We start from the raw sequence: 18,237 nt of genomic DNA on the forward strand, positions 1-18,237 counted from the left end.
CCTCAGAAGCAAGAAAATTAGATATAATACTTATTCCAAATTTTTTTTTTCTCATTAGAATGTATTATTTAATTATACAACTATATGTAATACTTTTCAAAAACATGACATTGACTTGATTAAGAAGATGAGAATAGCGGAGAGCATTTCATTAGAACTCAAGGAAAGTAGAGGTGTTTTTTTTAAAAAATTTCGGGCCCGACCTGATTATATTTAAAAAATTAAAATAAGGCCGGCAAGGGGGTCGGGCCTGCAGGTCTCTGATAAACATACCAAGAGTACAACTTCTGAAAGTAGATTGAAAGGTTTGGATCTTTTGAATAATTGAAAAATTAGCTCAATCCCAACGAAGATTGGATTTTACATGTAAATAATAACATACAAAATACAATTATTCCTAAGAAACTTTTTGTGTATTAATTTATATTTCCAACATTTAAATTTTTTATATATATAAATTTTAAAGGTTCAAAAAATTCAAATTTCTATTTTGGGTCATTTAAGTGATTCATATAGTGGTTATATTCACTTTATATTTTATAATTCACATTTATTTTATAGTTTTTTTATACCGCCAATTATCTCCGTTTAATATTTTTTAATTCACATTTATCTTATAGTTTTTTATGTGACGGTTTATACATATATTCCTGCGTACGCACCTGCCAAAGTCAAATAGTTTTTAAATACGAAGCCTGTCCAGATTTCCCCCATGACCAAAATAGCCTCAGTACACAATTTAGTGGACATCTTATCGATGGCTATAAAAATCGTATTGAATATATTCTGCCATATTCACCTCTACTTATTCCTATTGAAAACTTTTTAAGGGTCATGAAAAACATATATAGGTCTATAAATCCAAGGCAAACAATAGTGATTCGTGAGTAATGTTACTTCGATATTAAATCGGTACGTAGGATTTAACAAACTTTTATAATCATATGCATAATTATATGGTACTTGGTTTTTGAGGACAACCAATCAATTAAACGTAATATAAGTTTATATCTATTAATATTTTAAATATATTTTTATCTTTTCTCTATTTATGAAAAATAAAAGATGTCAATTTCGGAACACTTAAACTTAACAATAAAACGAGAATACAATTTTAAAAAATAAAATTTTTGACAAAATTAAATTATTATATAAATTATTATTCTTACTATTAAAATATGTATTGCATTTTACTTGTAATAGATTATATATACAAAATAAAATAGAAAATAAATTTGAAATTTATATTTTCTAAATTTTAAAAATTAATATTTTATTAATTGGTTTGGGATTCGTAAACTAAATTTTTTTAGAAAGGATGGGTTGTATCTCTTCAAATAAATAATTTTTATATTTCATTCTTCCGATGACTTTATATAGAAAAAAGCAATAGAATCGCAAACGGAAAAGAATGTTATATTAATTTTTTTACAAAAATTTTATTTTTATAAATTTCTTCAGATTTTTATATTTTTAAAATTAAAATAAGGTTTATAATTTGAAAAAAATATTCATTTGAACTATTTTTTTTCCATTACATAAATGAGGTATTTGTATTTTTTAAGCACTTCAAGCCTATTTAATATATCACTTAATAGTCTTTGTTTTAAAGGTATCTATATATATAAATCAAATTTAGCCAATAGTATTCCTTTAAAAAATATTCGTCCAATAAAAATCATCATAACTTATTCGGTCTAATGATAATATCAAAACATTCATTCACTTAACTTACCATTAACATCTCATAGATCATAAACATATATACTAAAATTCTTACAGTTGAGATATTCATTTTTCAAAAGTATAACTTAATTTTTAACAAATTTTATCTAGATAAATAAAATCTAAAAACTCTGGAGAACATTGTACAAGGAGTGCTTTGTGCCATCCATTATAAATATTCCCACAATCTAATAAATATTTTATACAATTATAAACCTTTGTTACAATCTTTAAAAAAATTGAAAGTGGTCCGAGCAAAAATTGGGATGAGTATTAAATAAATTCCCATTGGGCCTGAAAATATTGTTATTTGCAGACCTATGGTGGTAAATGCATGGAAAAATAAAAGTGGCAGACGCATATCATTTATAAATGGATTCTTTGGCAGAGGTAAAATCCATTGATCTGCTTTTCCGATGTTATCCTGACTAGAGGTGTGCAATGGACAGGTTTTGTGCACCTTCCTGCTCATTTATTTAAAAATTTTGTTTAACTTACCTGTCTAATGTTTAAAAATATTTGGCTCTTTATGTATTATTTTAATGTTTTTTTTACTAAAACTTAAAATTATGAAATTAAAAAATAATAAAAAAATTTAATTTTTTATTAAAATCTATATACAAATATGATAAAATATTATTATTCAAAAATTAACATTATAATATAGAGAATATAATAAAATATATCATATATCAGTTTAAGTTAAAAAAAAAAGATTGATACAAATGTAGATTTTTATAAAAAGAAAAAAACATATTTTTTTAAAAAAAGGAAAAATATGAAATGGCGAGGTCGGGCCATGATGTTTTAAATATTTGATAATTAGATCTAATTATAGATATGGTAATTTTCTACTTGAGTTAATAAAATGGAGGAAGGTATGATTTTTTTATTGATTTGTATATTAGCTGCTATGGGAACAAAGTGATTATCACACATTAGGTGTGTGTATTTTATATTTTTTAGAGATTCGGTTCTGTTAAGGGGGATCATGGGAATTATTAGATGGAGCCATGGGATTAATGCAGGTAAAATCTCACATTAAAGGCTTTCCCATGAAAAAAAGGTACGACGGTTTTACCATCAGAGCGTTTTTTATCTAAAAAGAATGTGGGTTCTAAAATACAGGGAAAATTGGCTTTATTTAAAAAAGAAGCTATTATTGCATTTTTTTATCATGTCGTCTCTGATTTTTGATATAAATTTACAATGGACAGCGTGTCTCCCATACGCGTCTGCCGATTGATTGCATTTAATGCTAATATAATGGTTTAGAAAAGGTACTCCCAAGAGTAAATTGATTGCATAACGAAAAGCGTCGTTATCTATTAGCTAGTTATTTATAATGCTGGGATATGAATCTTATCATTCTTGGCCAGAGTTGTTGAAATTAACAGATTTTAGGAGGGATTTATATTGGTGATCATCGCTCAAGTTGAGTTAAGCTAAGGAACGAGATACCAATCCTTGATCCCAATCTTTTTGATTCGTTGAATCTGGTGGGGCTGTGTTTGGTAAGACATTAATATTCCAACAACGTAAGGCTTCATCTAATAAATTATCTTTGTCGATGGTAATAATTTGCGAAGTAATGTCTTTTACTGATAAGGTTGATGAGATGAAGGAAACAAGTGCTACACTTAATGCCGATCTTAGGCCTAGTCCTCCGGATTTAAATGGAGAGTTGCCTGAAGCCATGAGTTAGAATCGAGTTTGATGTTTAACTCTGTCATCATTTATAGAATAATTTGTTCATATTCTTTTAAAAGAATTTCAAAAGAGAAGGCACCAGATGTTTTTAAACAATACTGGATTTGTGGTATTAAAAGGGCGTTTTTAAGAATGTAATATGTTTGATGGATGGGTAATTTTTTTATGATCGATAGTTTGGGGTATAGTGATTGAAGGTGATTATTTAAAAAATTAAAAACTCCCTCTGCACCTCCCAATGGGGCTCATAATATACTGAAATCTTGTAAGGGTGTCCATCTAAAGTTATCTAATATGGTGTCTGTTGGAGGCGGAGAAGGATAAATTTCGCATTTATTTATATAGGATAAATTAAGTTCATCAAAGTGTGATTATATCTAGACAATTCTGGATTGAAGAAATGGTCCCCGATATAGTACAATTGTCAAGGTACCAAACGTGTAGATTGAGTTTGCATGAAAGAGCGATATCACTTATTAGGTGTTTAAGGGTATAGCAAAAAAGTAGTGGTCCTAATGGGTCACCCTGTTGGAGGCCTTCTGCAGAATTAATAATATAATCATTAAATTTGAGTAAGGAAGGAATGCCATAGCTAAGATGGATGTATTTGTGTCAGGGAATGTTTCAAAGAAAGTATCGATCATTTTATTCCTATTAATTGAATTAAAGGCATTGGATATGTCTAGTTTTGCTATATAATCTTCAGGTTTGAGGTTAGATAAAACTAGTCGACTGCAATGAATTGCAGCTTCACCGCCTCCTTTTACTCCAAATCCCACTTGGTAAGATTTGAGTCGATTACAAATAATTTTTGAAATGGTTCGTCGGTAGAAAATTCAAATAACTATTGGGCGCACTTTATTTTCAGCTTTTTCAAGCGCAATTAGTTGAGCACCAAAGATTATTGGTGCTAGTTTATGTGGTAATTTCCCATTGATAATAAGATTAAATATTTTCGTTAAAGAATTAAGTAGAAATTCGGAACTGTCTAAATCCAAGAGGTCAATAATAAATGAGGGTCGATGGTAATCCAGTCCTGGAGCAGAATCGTTTAAAAGATTTAATAGCGGTTAAGGCTTTTCCGGGAGTGATATTTATCTTTGAATATATTATAGGCAGTATTTGAGGAGTGTATTTGGGCTTGGATGTTTTTCTAAAAGTTGATTTCTTGTGGTGATATTATCGGGTGCTAAAGTGTTTGCGCTAGCTAGAGCTGAGAGCTCCTTTTAGATTGAAATTATTAATAAAAAATAATATATAATAATAAATAGAAGTCAGTTGCTCATTTTGCCTGAAATATATTTCAAATTCACCTGCCCATTATTTTAGAAATATTTTTTAACCCTCCCACTCACCAACCCAATATCCTTTAGTCTATCCCCAGAATAGGTGGGTTTAAGTTAGGCAAAACCCTCTAGCAAGAAATATTTTTTAGGTTTTAAATTGCAAATGAATGTATAAAAATTCATTTAGGAATATTTTTTTTACTGAGCATATAAATATAATTTTTACAAAAATTCATATGTTCCGATTATATTATATTAAAAGTAATGAATATATCAGAGACCTGTAGGTAGCATTTACACAACCTGCCTTGGATTTTTTTAAAAAATATTTTTGGAATGGCCTGGTCTGGACTTTTTTAAAATATATTTTATTTATTTTCATTTTTATAGATAACAATGGCTATTTAAAATATACAGCCCGACCTGGTTTAAAATTTTTAGGCCCGGCCCGGGTATATTTAAAAAAAATAAAAATATGGCCTGACACCTGTACCTGTATCAAAATATATTTTCTTATAATAAAGATCATTTTGATTAATGGATCCATATCACGAGAAGATGCAAACTTATTCAAAACCTTGTGGATAACATTTTACCAAGGAATGCTTTGTGGCTTCCATTGATAATAATAAAACCCTTATAGAAGGATACATTCTCACAATCTAATAGATATTTACATTTCATATGATTACGCGCTGATGTCCCGATGTCCCACAAGTGGCAATACTATTCTCCTCAATTTGATGATGGATAAATCAGAAATAACCCTATATGAGGTAATCAGAAATTTAACTGAACAAATATTTAAAACATGCTTGAATACACTTTTTTTAATATTAATTCCCTTATTTTTTTAATTTTTATTTATGTAATCAATAATCTGCTAGATGAGGGTTTTGTATATTGTTGTCATGGACATAGATTTTGGATTTGGACTTATTAAGAATGAGTCTTTTAAAATTGGCTTCAAGAAATTGAAAACCAATTATTTTAGGAAGACCATCACAGATTGTTCCTTTATCAAGATACCAAATATTTATATCCAAATAAATTTAGATTTAAGATAATGGATGAGATAATGAATAGGTAAAATAAACGAGGACGTGTGCCCCCTGCTGGATCCTTAAGTCAGAATCTATGACATGTGGAATGATACATTATTTCTCTAGGAATTTTGAATAAACAGGAAATTTGGGTTAAAAACAATTTATGAAATGTTCACGTAATTTGCTATTGAAAGCATTTTTAAAGTCTACTTTGATCATGTTAAGAGGAGGGTTTTGGATATAATACAAATGGCATGTGAAGCTATTTTGCCTTCTCTCGACACTAAATCCTGATTGATACATATACTTAATAAGTTAAGACCCTGGGTTTTGACCCGTGGCTATTATTTTTGCTAATAATCTTTAATTAGTCCATTGTAATGGAGTTGATACCACCATAGTGTTTGTGAGATAATCAGGTTTGCCCCCATAATTGATTCGAATCTATAATGGCAGGTCTTTTTTAAATGAGTATTTAGCAGAGTTGTTAATCGCTACTTTTAAAAGTAGCGTTACCGCTATCGCTATTTATCAAAAAATTAGCGCGCTACCGCTTATCGCTATTTTTCAAAAAAGTAGCGCGCTATTAGCTACTATTTTTTAAAAGTAGCTTTAGCTACTTTTTAAGCTACTTTTTATAAAAAAAAATTAGAAACAAATTTGTTTTATTTTTTGCTTATAATGTTATTGTATAGTAAATATATAAAAATAAACATTTATAAATATTAAAATATAGTTAGTTTTGATTATAAAAAATTTTATGTAATAAAAATAAATATTTATGGTAATTTGTTGCATTTTATAAGTTTTTACCTTGTGTTATGTGTCTAACTATCTGCCGTGGTACATATATATGATATCTCTGATAACTCTACTATTAGAGCATCTTTCATCACTTTAAAGTTATTTGCTATTTTATTCATTAGTGTCTGGCCACATAAAATTGTTGTACCAGTGGATAGATTTTTAATCATCATAGTAAATGATGGATTAGCAACCAAAGTCATTGGCTGAACTGTATCAGTTATAAAATCAACAATAACTATCAGCAAATTTCTGAGAAATATTGGCATTTGTATTATTAATCAATTTGGTTTGAATTGAATTAGTCTTTTTGGGTAGAGTCGCCTATATCAAAATATTTAGATGTTTCTCCATTTCCTTAAAACTATTGGCATGAACAGTCTTATAAAATAAATACTATTAGAATGTAAAAATGACAATTTACCTTTAGGTGTTTCTTGATATTAACTAGATTGATTTATGATATATTTTTTCTACATTTTAAACAAATAAATTTGGAGCTAGTTTAGGTTTTAATATTTATTTAAAAAATTTTTCAAATCTAGGGAATAGGAAATTTGTATTATAGCTATTAAGAACATTTCCTTCCTGGTATCTTCCATTTCATTAATATCATTGTCTGAATCACTTTCAACGATTTGGATATCCATAGGCGATGACATTTTAAATTATTAACACGTGATTTAGGTTTATAATACAAATGAAAATATAAATTACAAATTGAAAATATATTTCAATTTCAATAATTATGATATTATATTTAAATTTTCATGTATATACTTACCTTCATTATATTTTTTGAAAGTAGCTAAGTAGTGCGCTAAAAAATTAAATAATTACAAAAAAAGTATCCGATATTAGCTATCGCTACTTTAACAACTCTGGTATTTAGGAAGGTTTTTAATGCATTTAAATGATTCATTGAGATGAATGTAGATTTTATACGAAATGAGAAGGCAAAACCATTGTATCTGGATGTGGAAAATTTGTTAAAAGAATTGATAAATATCATAACTCACAAATCATATTTTTTTTATTTCATATTTTCCATAATATATTTGGCCTTTTTTCTAAAAATTTAAAAAAATCTTGGAAGAATGAATACAGATAATCTATTCCTCTCATTTGACTATTCTGATTCATCCATCGTCAAATAAAGGTATAATTTATTATTTATCCATAGGGAAAAATTTTTGATTCCTCGTCATTCTTGACGGGCTATCAGCTAATAGTAAATATTTGTATAATTTTTATTTCTCATTGTTCCTGCTCAATAAAATTAGCTATTGAAAGTATAGTCATTTATATTATGGCAATACAAAAATTAATAATATTTTTATAATATCCGTCCTTAACCTCATACCCATATTATATTTTTATTTAAACTCTGATATCTCATGATTTGTGATCCTTCGCCATGTTATTCAGCACTATTTGTGATTCATGGGAATTTCTGATACCGCACCATTTGTAATTCCCTGGCTACACTCCCTCCGGCCGAAGGCTGGACATATCAAAAAATAAAAATAAATATTTTCTCAACATTCAATTCTAAATTGAACTCATATTCAAGTAAATTCAATTCTAATGGGTCATATGACGTGAAACCCAACAAAATCGACTAACATTGCAAAATAAAGTTGGTCATTATATTATATATTAAAATTCTTATATTTTCTTACATTTTAGATTATATCTATTTTAGCTTCTGATGAAATTCCAACTATTTCTAGAGAATTGAACCTAATATTGACTCCTCTAGGTTTAATGCATTAATATTTTTTAAATTTTTCTTTTGCTTTTATTTTGGAAAACAGACCCTTATGCCTATCGCTTTATGGTCAGACAGGATGATAAAAATATTATTTTAAGATCCTATACACTTTTGCACCAATTTAACCTGGACAGTTATGCCAAACATTAAACGCTTCGATTTACGTAATAATCAGTCCAAATTAAGCGCAGAACTCTATCAAGTCATTCAATGCTGACACTTTTGGCAGAAGAATCATTTTGCATTCTTCTTTAAATCAGCTTTATCGGGACGCAATAGCTACTGTACATAGCTTTAGTAAGGTGTCATCATTCAGTACTTTCACCTGCAACCAGCGTCTACATAACAGGATATTCATTGGATGCAAACCCCTCTCAAAAATCGCTGCAACCCTAAATAGGATGAAATTATGCGTGAATTATTTCCTAATCAGACTCAAAACGACCTCCCAATTTAGTTTGTGGCTTTTTTCATCAAAAATTAAAATGTCAGAAAGGATTTGCTCTAAATTTTAACAGATGCGCAAAATAATAATTAGTCCTCATTATTTTTTTAAAAAATTAGCCTAAATTTATATGGATTGACAAGAAAAACAAATTTCTTAAAAAATATATAAATAAATTGCAAATAAGTTTCATTAATATTGAATGGCATTTATGTAATTTAAATATATACCATTTTTTGTTTCTTAATATAAAGATATAGTCCTTATCAAATTCTTTAATAAATAATTTCTGAAGGGAAGACATACACTAAATTTATTTGAAAAAAAACAATAAACCAATAAATAAACAACAATTTATTTTCTATATATAATTTTAATTGATCAAAGTACAAAAAAATCATTTATTTATTTCATGGATAATAAATAATGATGCAAACATTAATCATTCAGCATATAAAAAATCAATTTTATCTGTAGAATTGTTGCAATGGAAGCAATTTCAATATATATTTTTCTCCATAACTTAAATTTGGGGGTTATCTCCAATAAAACGAGGTAATATTTGTTATTTCTTATAAAATATACTAGGATATACCTAATTTTATCATGATTCTCTAATAAGTGGTTTGCCCGGGCTTTCCCAGTTTTCCTAATTACGAATTAACTTCTTTTTTTTATATGTATAGGAGTTAATCAGTAAACTAACTGGTAAATCGGAGATTTGCCCTTCATTTGATGATAATTAATTGGAAATCTAACTATCTCCGCGCTTGAGAAAAATTTTTCAAAATTATTATGAATTAGGCTGGGCTTGGAAAATATTCCTCAAAATTAATATGGGCTTAAACCTGGCAAGGGAAAATCTTTTACAAATCATTATGGGCCAGGCTTGGGAAAAATTTAAAATTATTTTGAGTTGGACCAGAGTTGAGAAAAAATTTTCAAAATTATTATGTGTTGGGCTAAGCTTGCGAAATTTTTTAAAAAATTATTAAGGTCTTGGACACTTGGAAATTTTTAATATATATATGGACCAGACATTGGCCTAAATAATTTTTTTGCAGGCCTTGGCCGGTTCTGATCAAAAAACCAAGGACCATGCTAATTCTGATGGCATTTTTAAATGCAATATGAATTTTTTAAAATTTTATTTTGGTTCTAAACTATCAAAATTATTATAATATTTGACAGGACTTGGGGAAATTTTTTCAAAATTATTCTGGGCTTGGACCCGGCTTGGGATATTTTCATATTAAATATTAACCATAGATAATCAGTAATATTTTAAAAAAGAATTTTGATATGGGGTAAAAGCTAATGTAAATATATTTTGATTCAAAAAATGGTATTCACTCTTAGTTTTAATGAAATGGACTTAACCTGAATGGTAGGGGGAGGTGGTAAAAAGAATAAAAATTGGATATGATTTTTAAATAAAAGGTAACATCCATCGTAAAAGAACGAATAAAATTCTCATTCCCCATCATTTTTGACGGGCTATCTACTAGTTACCAAATAAAACACTTGCAACCCTATATCATCAAATCAAATCACATTGATCATACATTGACTTAAGTGCCATAAAATATTTTTTATTATTATATTTACTTATGTTATAGGTTAAATTTAATATTATAAAATAACGTTTCCTAGATTTTAAATAAAAATTTTATAAACAGGTATTATTTATTAATTTTTCTAAAAAAAATTTTTGATTATATTTAAAAAAAATTGGATAATGACAATAAATATATTATGTAAGGTATTAATATTTATTTAAAAAAATATATTATTTATTTATTTCTATTTTTCGTTATTAATAATTTAAACAAAATAATGTTTTCTATATATATAATATAATTTTATTTTTATTGAAATATATTGATTTTTTAGAATGAAACCATTTTTAAAGAAAGTTTGAACATTTTCATCTATTTTATTTACGTATAAAACAATTAAAATATTAAGAAATCAAAATTTTTTAATAAAAATTTCGGACTTTTTCAAGGGTTAGAAAAGGTGCCCAAGAGGAATTATAGCGTTATGGATTGTTCTTCATCTGATAGCGATCATTCTTTTATCAGTATAAAAGACGGTGCTATAAATTCGAATCTAGATAATGCCAAACAAAATTTAGTTTTTTCTGATGTACTGGAAAACAATGATCATAATGAAAATACTAAAGTGGAAAATACTAAATACAAGAAAATTATAAACTGGAAGCCAACCATTTCTCAGTCTATTGATGATAAAGTATGCATGCAATTCAACATTTTTCATGTGATTTATTGATATAATTTTTTTTAAAAAAATTTAAAATAGGGTAGGTTGGGTTTTGTAAAAAATAATTTTTAAAATGATATCATTTTTACTTCCCAGACCGGATTTGATTTGTCGTACTCTGAAATAAATCCTCAATATTTTTATTGTAAATATTTTTAAAAAACCCACAATGTTCAAAAAGTGTTGTATACTGATATCTATTAGTGTTTTTATGTTATGTATTTACATCCAGAATTTATATAATTTTTAATCATAAAAAATAAGTTGACATATACTGAAAAATATATTTTAAAAAAATCAGCCAATCTTAAATAAAATCTTAATTTTACCGATAAACTTGTTTTCTATTTCTATTGGATTCATATTTTTTATAGTATATATTTGAATCAACAAATTTGAAAATAATTTTCATTTAAAAAATTATCGATTGTTTTCATTATCATCTTTATATGAATTTAATTCTCTGGCCATGAATAATGAATTATGATACTACTAGATTACGAAATAGATTATGGCTTATAATATATTTATTTCTAAGGCAATTTTTGTGTGTGATTGTTTTATTATTGTTTAGTTAATTTTTTTTAAAGGGATATAATCATTTTCAATCACTATAAACATTGTTTCAATTTTATCTTCATTTTAAAGATAAGATAAAATACATATCATTTCTAGGCTAAAATTTAGATCATAAAAAATAAAGAAATTTACCAATTATTCTCATAAGGAAGGATAATTATTAATAATTATACTATAATCAATCACACTTATCAAAAATCGAATATCGTATTTTCAAATATCAAGGTATATTAAATTTAAAATTATTTGATAAGGAAATACCGGTTTCACGTCATTACAGAGATTACAGAGAATGTATTTTACAGAGAAACTTTTATAGAGAAAACAAAAATAGAGAATGTACTTATAGAGAAAACAATTATAGAGAATGTCGTTTATAGAGAATAATTTTATAGAGAATAATTTTATAGAGAATAATTTTATAGAGAATAATTTTATAGAGAATAATTTTATAGAGAATAATTTTATAGAGAATAATTTTATAGAGAATAATTTTATAGAGAATAATTTTATAGAGAATAATTTTATAGAGAATAATTTTATAGAGAATAATTTTATAGAGAATAATTTTATAGAGAATAATTTTATAGAGAATAATTTTATAGAGAATAATTTTATAGAGAATAATTTTATAGAGAATAATTTTATAGAGAATAATTTTATAGAGAATAATTTTATAGAGAATAATTTTATAGAGAATAATTTTATAGAGAATAATTTTATAGAGAATAATTTTATAGAGAATAATTTTATAGAGAATAATTTTATAGAGAATAATTTTATAGAGAATAATTTTATAGAGAATAATTTTATAGAGAATAATTTTATAGAGAATAATTTTATAGAGAATAATTTTACAGAGAATGATTTTATAGAGAATGATTTTACAGAGAATGATTTTATAGAGAATGATTTTATAGAGAATGTATTTTATAGAGAATTATTTTATAATGAATGTATTTTATAGAATTATTTTATAAAGAATGTATTTAATAGGGAATTATTTTATAGAGAATTATTTTATAATGAATGTATTTTATAGAATTATTTTATAAAGAATATTATTTAATAGAGAATTATTTTATAAAGAATTTTATTTAAGAATATGATTATTTTATAAAAAATATATATAGTCATAGGAAAAGAAATTACAGCATTTGATTACCTTATATAAGAGAATAATTGGGTAGTTTTTGAATTATTACAATCGGTACAGAAAATTAATTGTTTATCTTTGCACAAAGCTTTTCGATTATTAGCTGAATTAATGGTAGAACAAAACTTAGACATGATTTGTAAGGAAAATCATATACCAAAAGAATATAAAAATTTTTTACAAATTTAAATTTATTATTTATTATATTTATTTAAATTAAGTAACTAGTTACTTTTGGCAGTTACTTTTGGCAGTTACTTTCTAAAAAATGTAGCTAGCTAAAGTTACGATTTTGTAAATATAACTAGTTATAAATATTTTTTAGCTAAAATGTAGCTAGTTAATGGTAACCACTTAATTTGACAAAACTAATGTAGAGATTTTCATTTATAAGCTTTTTTTATCTTCAGCAAAATTTATTTAGTCTTTATATTATTATTCTTCCTAAAAATTTTCAATTATAGATGGGATACTCCGATAATCTATTCTTAAGTTAAAAGTTATTTGCCACTAAGAGATAAACAAATTTTGACATGATTTGTGGAATTTTACGAAATTTATTTTTAAAGATAAGAATACAAAATAAAATATATAGTGTTGTTAAAAGTTACTTTGGCAATGTGACTTAAAGAATATGTTTAATACTATTTGTATGTGAAGTTTTTATAAGATAAACCTTGATAATATACTGAGCTTAGCAATATTCATTTCGAAATATCAAATATATTTTTATTCATAAAAATCCAAATAAACATAGTATAAATAATATACCAATATAAAAAAATACAATTATATGATTAAATTAAACATTTAAATTTAAATTATGGGATAAAGCCCTTAAATAATTCAGCATGGTTCTCCAATAAAAATCTTCAACAATTAGAAAAATCCTTTTGGATCTTTCGCGATATTCTTTCTTTGACAGCGGAGCCAATAGTCCTAAAGAATATTGTTCCAATTTGTAACAATTCAGGCTATCTTCGTCTTTGAGAGCTAAAAATTAAAATCCTAAAACTTATAATATAATATAATTACTAACTTTTTATAAATTTCCAGATAGTTGAATGATGGGAACTTATATGAGACGAAAAACTTCTATGCCAGTCCTCTACTGAATTATTTGTATTCGGTTCAAGAGATAGTGTCGATTCGTAGCAATTCCATAGAGTAGAGAAATGCTAAATATTGGCGACTTCCTCTCCATCGTTATCATTTTTCCAATCCACGCCTCTTCAAAGTATTCTATCAAGGGGGAGAGAATATCCCTATTTTCTTGATAAAATTTAGAGGCCATAATTCCTCGAATCCATGAATTACATCTCAATTGGTACATATGCCAGTGACATTAACATTTTTATGTACATAGCAAAATTTGTTTTGGTTTTGTATGCATTGCAAATTAGCGTATTTTTTTGAAACCGTGCGCCATATGCATTGAGACTGATGAAACAGGCATCCGCGCAAAAGTAACTGGCTACTTAATTTATATATATTTCAATATATATAATTAAATAATAAATTTAAATTTGTAAATTTTTTTAACATTCTTTTACTAATTTTATTTTGTACTTATCTTTAAAAATAAATTTCGTAAAATTCCTTACAAATCATGTCAAAATTTTATTCTACCATTAATTCATCTAATAATCGAAAAACCTCGCTTATATAAGGTAATTCTAATATTTAAAATTATGTAAAATACTATAACTTTTTTTTCCTATGACTATTTGTAACATTTTTTTATAAAATAATCATATCTTTAAATAAAATTCTTTATAAAATAATTCTCTATAAAATACATTCTTTATAAAATAATTCTCTATATAAAATAATTCTCTATAAAATCATTCTCTGTAAAATCATTCTCTATAAAATTATTCTCTATAAAATCATTCTCTGTAAAATCATTCTCTATAAAATTATTCTCTATAAAATCATTCTCTATAAATTAATTCTCTGTAAAATCATTCTCTATATACGACATTCTCTATAAATGACATTCTCTATAATTGTTTTCTCTATAAATAAATTCTCTGTATACATTCTCTATAAAATAATTCTCTCAAACGTGTCTCTATAATTGTTTTCTCTATAAAAAATTCTCTGTAAAATACATTCTCTCTAAAATAATTCTCTATTAAAATAATACTCTAAAAAGTTTCTCTATAATTGTTTTCATTGTAATGGTTTCTCTGTAATGACGCGATACCGGAAATACCTGCCCCACACTATCCCTGGTCTCACTTACTATAGATATATTTAATTTTTTAATAAAATTTTTTAATAAAATTTTCAAATAATATATTTAATTATAAATTATATTAAAAAAACAGGACGCTTCCTAATATATGCTACAATTCTTATGGGATCAATGTTTGTTTTTTATTTCCAAATTTAAGGCGCACTTAATATTAGTATATTATTTTACTAAACAATTCCTGATCCTTAGCACTTGAGACTAAGAAATTATCGAATGTAATCGTTTTCAATTTTATCCATCTTATTTTTGTAATCGATTATGGAAATATTTCTTATTTCTCCAATAATTTCCTAAATAAGAAGTATGTAAGTTTAAGAGCTGATTCTTTCAGGAGTTTGGTGGGCTTGTGGGCTTTGGGCTTAAGCATTAATATCAGAATTTTTATTTGACTTATAATTCTATTACTTCTCTGTGATATGCGAAATTGATTAAAATTAATAAGTAAACCTTCATACCACAAAAACTCACACGATAGAGTAGGAGGGTTCCCCTGGACCACCATTTAGATATGATATTTTGAATCTAATTAATTTGTAGTTTTCATTTATAATATATATTAAATAAACTCTAATTTTGTGACTTATTTTGTTATTTTAAGATTTTATTACTATTATAAAATTTATGACAGCTATTGCAAAGAGAACAAAACTTAAAAATTATTTTAAAATGCCTAATATGATGTAAAAAAACATATAAATAAAATAATAATGATGATTTATTTAAGGTTCAAATATTAATACATAATTTTTTTCTTAAATATATTTTTCAAATAAAGCTTTTAAGATTATTTTAAAAAAATATATAATTTTTAATTAATTGAAATAATGGATAAAAAAAGGGCTCATTTAGTTTAATATTAATAAATCAATGCTAATAGAAATAAAAAGGTTAAAGGCATGATTAAGTGTGGTCCATGCGACTCCACACCAAAAAACCAGTTATAGCTCATGAACTAACAAACAAAATTAATTGTGGACCTATATTACCTAAAAATATTAAGCTGCTAATAGATTCAGTCAAAATAACAAAATATTTTTAAGTAATAACGTTATTTAATTACTGAGGACTGCATAATCCTACCTGTGCTAAGAAGGATTATGGCATTAAATATTAACATAAACTATATTTCTTCTATATTATTTGCAGAGTGTCGAACCTTTTGAAATATAGCCCAGGAAGAAAATATTATAAAGGTTTAGGTTATGTTCAGGTTAAGGAATTGAATTTTACAAAGGTTTAAGTTCGGTTCAGGCTCAAAAACCTTTAAATTAAAGTTCATAAAGGTTGAGAAATTATAATTTTTTTTTATACGGTGTCAAATATATAGGATTATTGTTACAGAACACCATATCGGTAAAAAATCACATATTAAAATGATATTTAAAATTGGTTAAAATAAAAGGAATCTAGATAAAGTCAAATGACTGTTGTTGGAGAGTGAAGTTTTAACATGAACAATTTACCTACATCTTGTGTTCTGTAACAAACGCCTATATATAACTGTAAAAATATTTTGAACCTGTACAGATATCGTTATTGTTATTGTAACTAATAGATAGACCTCGGATTACTATCCATCTTCTTTTCCAATATGAAAAATAATCAGTGTTGTATTTATTTTGGCTTTTGTTATTTTATCCCAATTGCAATAAGGGGGTTGGGATAATTATTTTGACTCGAATTAATAGAAGAAAATAAATTATACACCATTAAACCATGAACGAGTACCTAAATTACATATCATTGTATAGGATATAACATAGTTCTGTCATTTTCGACATGCGCAGAAGTCATTTTTTAGTTTTATTTTCCTTGATCTTATGGAAGAACATAGTTGGGAAAAAGGAGTATTAAGTTTCTTTATTTTAATCCTGCATTTTAGATAAAAATATTATAGTTATAAATTATCGATAATATAATATATAGTAGAGGACGCCGTGCCCGAGGCTTTCGGTAGGTAAAAACTAAGTCGGGTTAAAGTGCTCATGGCAGGAAACATTGGCGTCCCTACTAGAATTAGCGCCTCCAATTGTTTAGTCAACTTTAACGGAGGTGATATAAAAATATTATATATATTTTTCAAAAGAGTAGCCAAGGGGAAATTTTAAATAGCTAATTAGATAGGGTAAACGGGGATTTGAAGACGAGGGCAAAAATCCCCCCCCACCCCCCATATCATGGAAATCAAACTGAAATCAGCCCAAACCAGCTCAAATAGAGCACAAATCAATCCTACCTATAAACATTTAAAAATTCAATAATAAAGTCATATAAAAAGTAAATTAGTTTAAGATTTTTAGTTTCGAAAATTTAAAATTTAGACACTTTTCCACCAAATTTTTTAATTGGAATAAATCACAAAAAGCTAATTGCACAAATCGAACTGAAAACGGCAAAAACCAGCCCACACTATTTCCATTCATAGAATTTTAAAATTATAAAATGACGGGGGTTAGGCCTTTCTGACAAACTAATAAAAAAAATTTTAAAAAGTTAAAGAATCGTTAGAAAGAACAAATAAGTTTCTATCATTTTCAATTAAAAAAAATTTTTTTTATTTTTCCTCGCCAAATATTTAAATTGGACAAAACAGCACTAATTAATCCCATTCATAAAATTTTACAATCATAAAAAGGTGGGGCCAATTAAACGTTAGACGTTAAGGTTAGTATTCTAAGCGCTTCAGACAAGCTGAGATAGAAATATTTTAAAAACATGATTAGAAAAAACAAATGAGTCCTTATCATTTTCAATCTAAAATTTTATTTAAATAATAATTAAAGAATACATTTCCCCACAATTTTTAAATGTGTTAAAAACGGTAATTATATAAATCAAACTAAAAAAAGCATAACACAACCCACAAACTCGTTTATAAAATTATTAAATTACAAAATGGTGGGGCCAAGTCCAAAGTAAATTTTACTAGTTTGGCCTAACTTTCTGATACATAAATCATAAAATTAATTATAGCATCGATGGGAAGAACAAATTAATTTCTATCATCTCCAACTTCACGGTACGTTTTAATATTTGGTCTAGCATTCTGATACATGAGTCAAGATAAAATATAGCATCGATAGGAAGAAAAAATTAATCCCTATCATCTCCATCATAAATATTTTTTTAAAATATACCACGATAATGGTATCATCGCAGGCCCCTTTTC

At 26.1% G+C, this 18,237-nt stretch overlaps 1 protein-coding gene across 1 annotated transcript in view; it reads left to right on the forward strand.

The window, feature by feature from the left end:
• The first annotated feature begins 10,720 nt into the window (after positions 1-10,720).
• Positions 10,721-18,237, forward strand: part of LOC135926883 (prolyl endopeptidase FAP-like) — a 77,917-nt gene continuing 70,400 nt past the window's right edge. Inside the window, exon 1 of the mRNA XM_065462817.1 lies at positions 10,721-11,043. Within this exon, the coding sequence (XP_065318889.1) occupies positions 10,834-11,043 (210 nt within the window). The 5' untranslated portion in view covers positions 10,721-10,833. The remainder of the gene's footprint in view (positions 11,044-18,237) is intronic.

Source organism: Gordionus sp. m RMFG-2023, chromosome 1 (assembly GCF_954871325.1).
Source record: "Gordionus sp. m RMFG-2023 chromosome 1, tfGorSpeb1-WG-v2, whole genome shotgun sequence".
Lineage (NCBI taxonomy): Eukaryota > Metazoa > Nematomorpha > Gordioida > Chordodea > Parachordodidae > Gordionus > Gordionus sp. m RMFG-2023.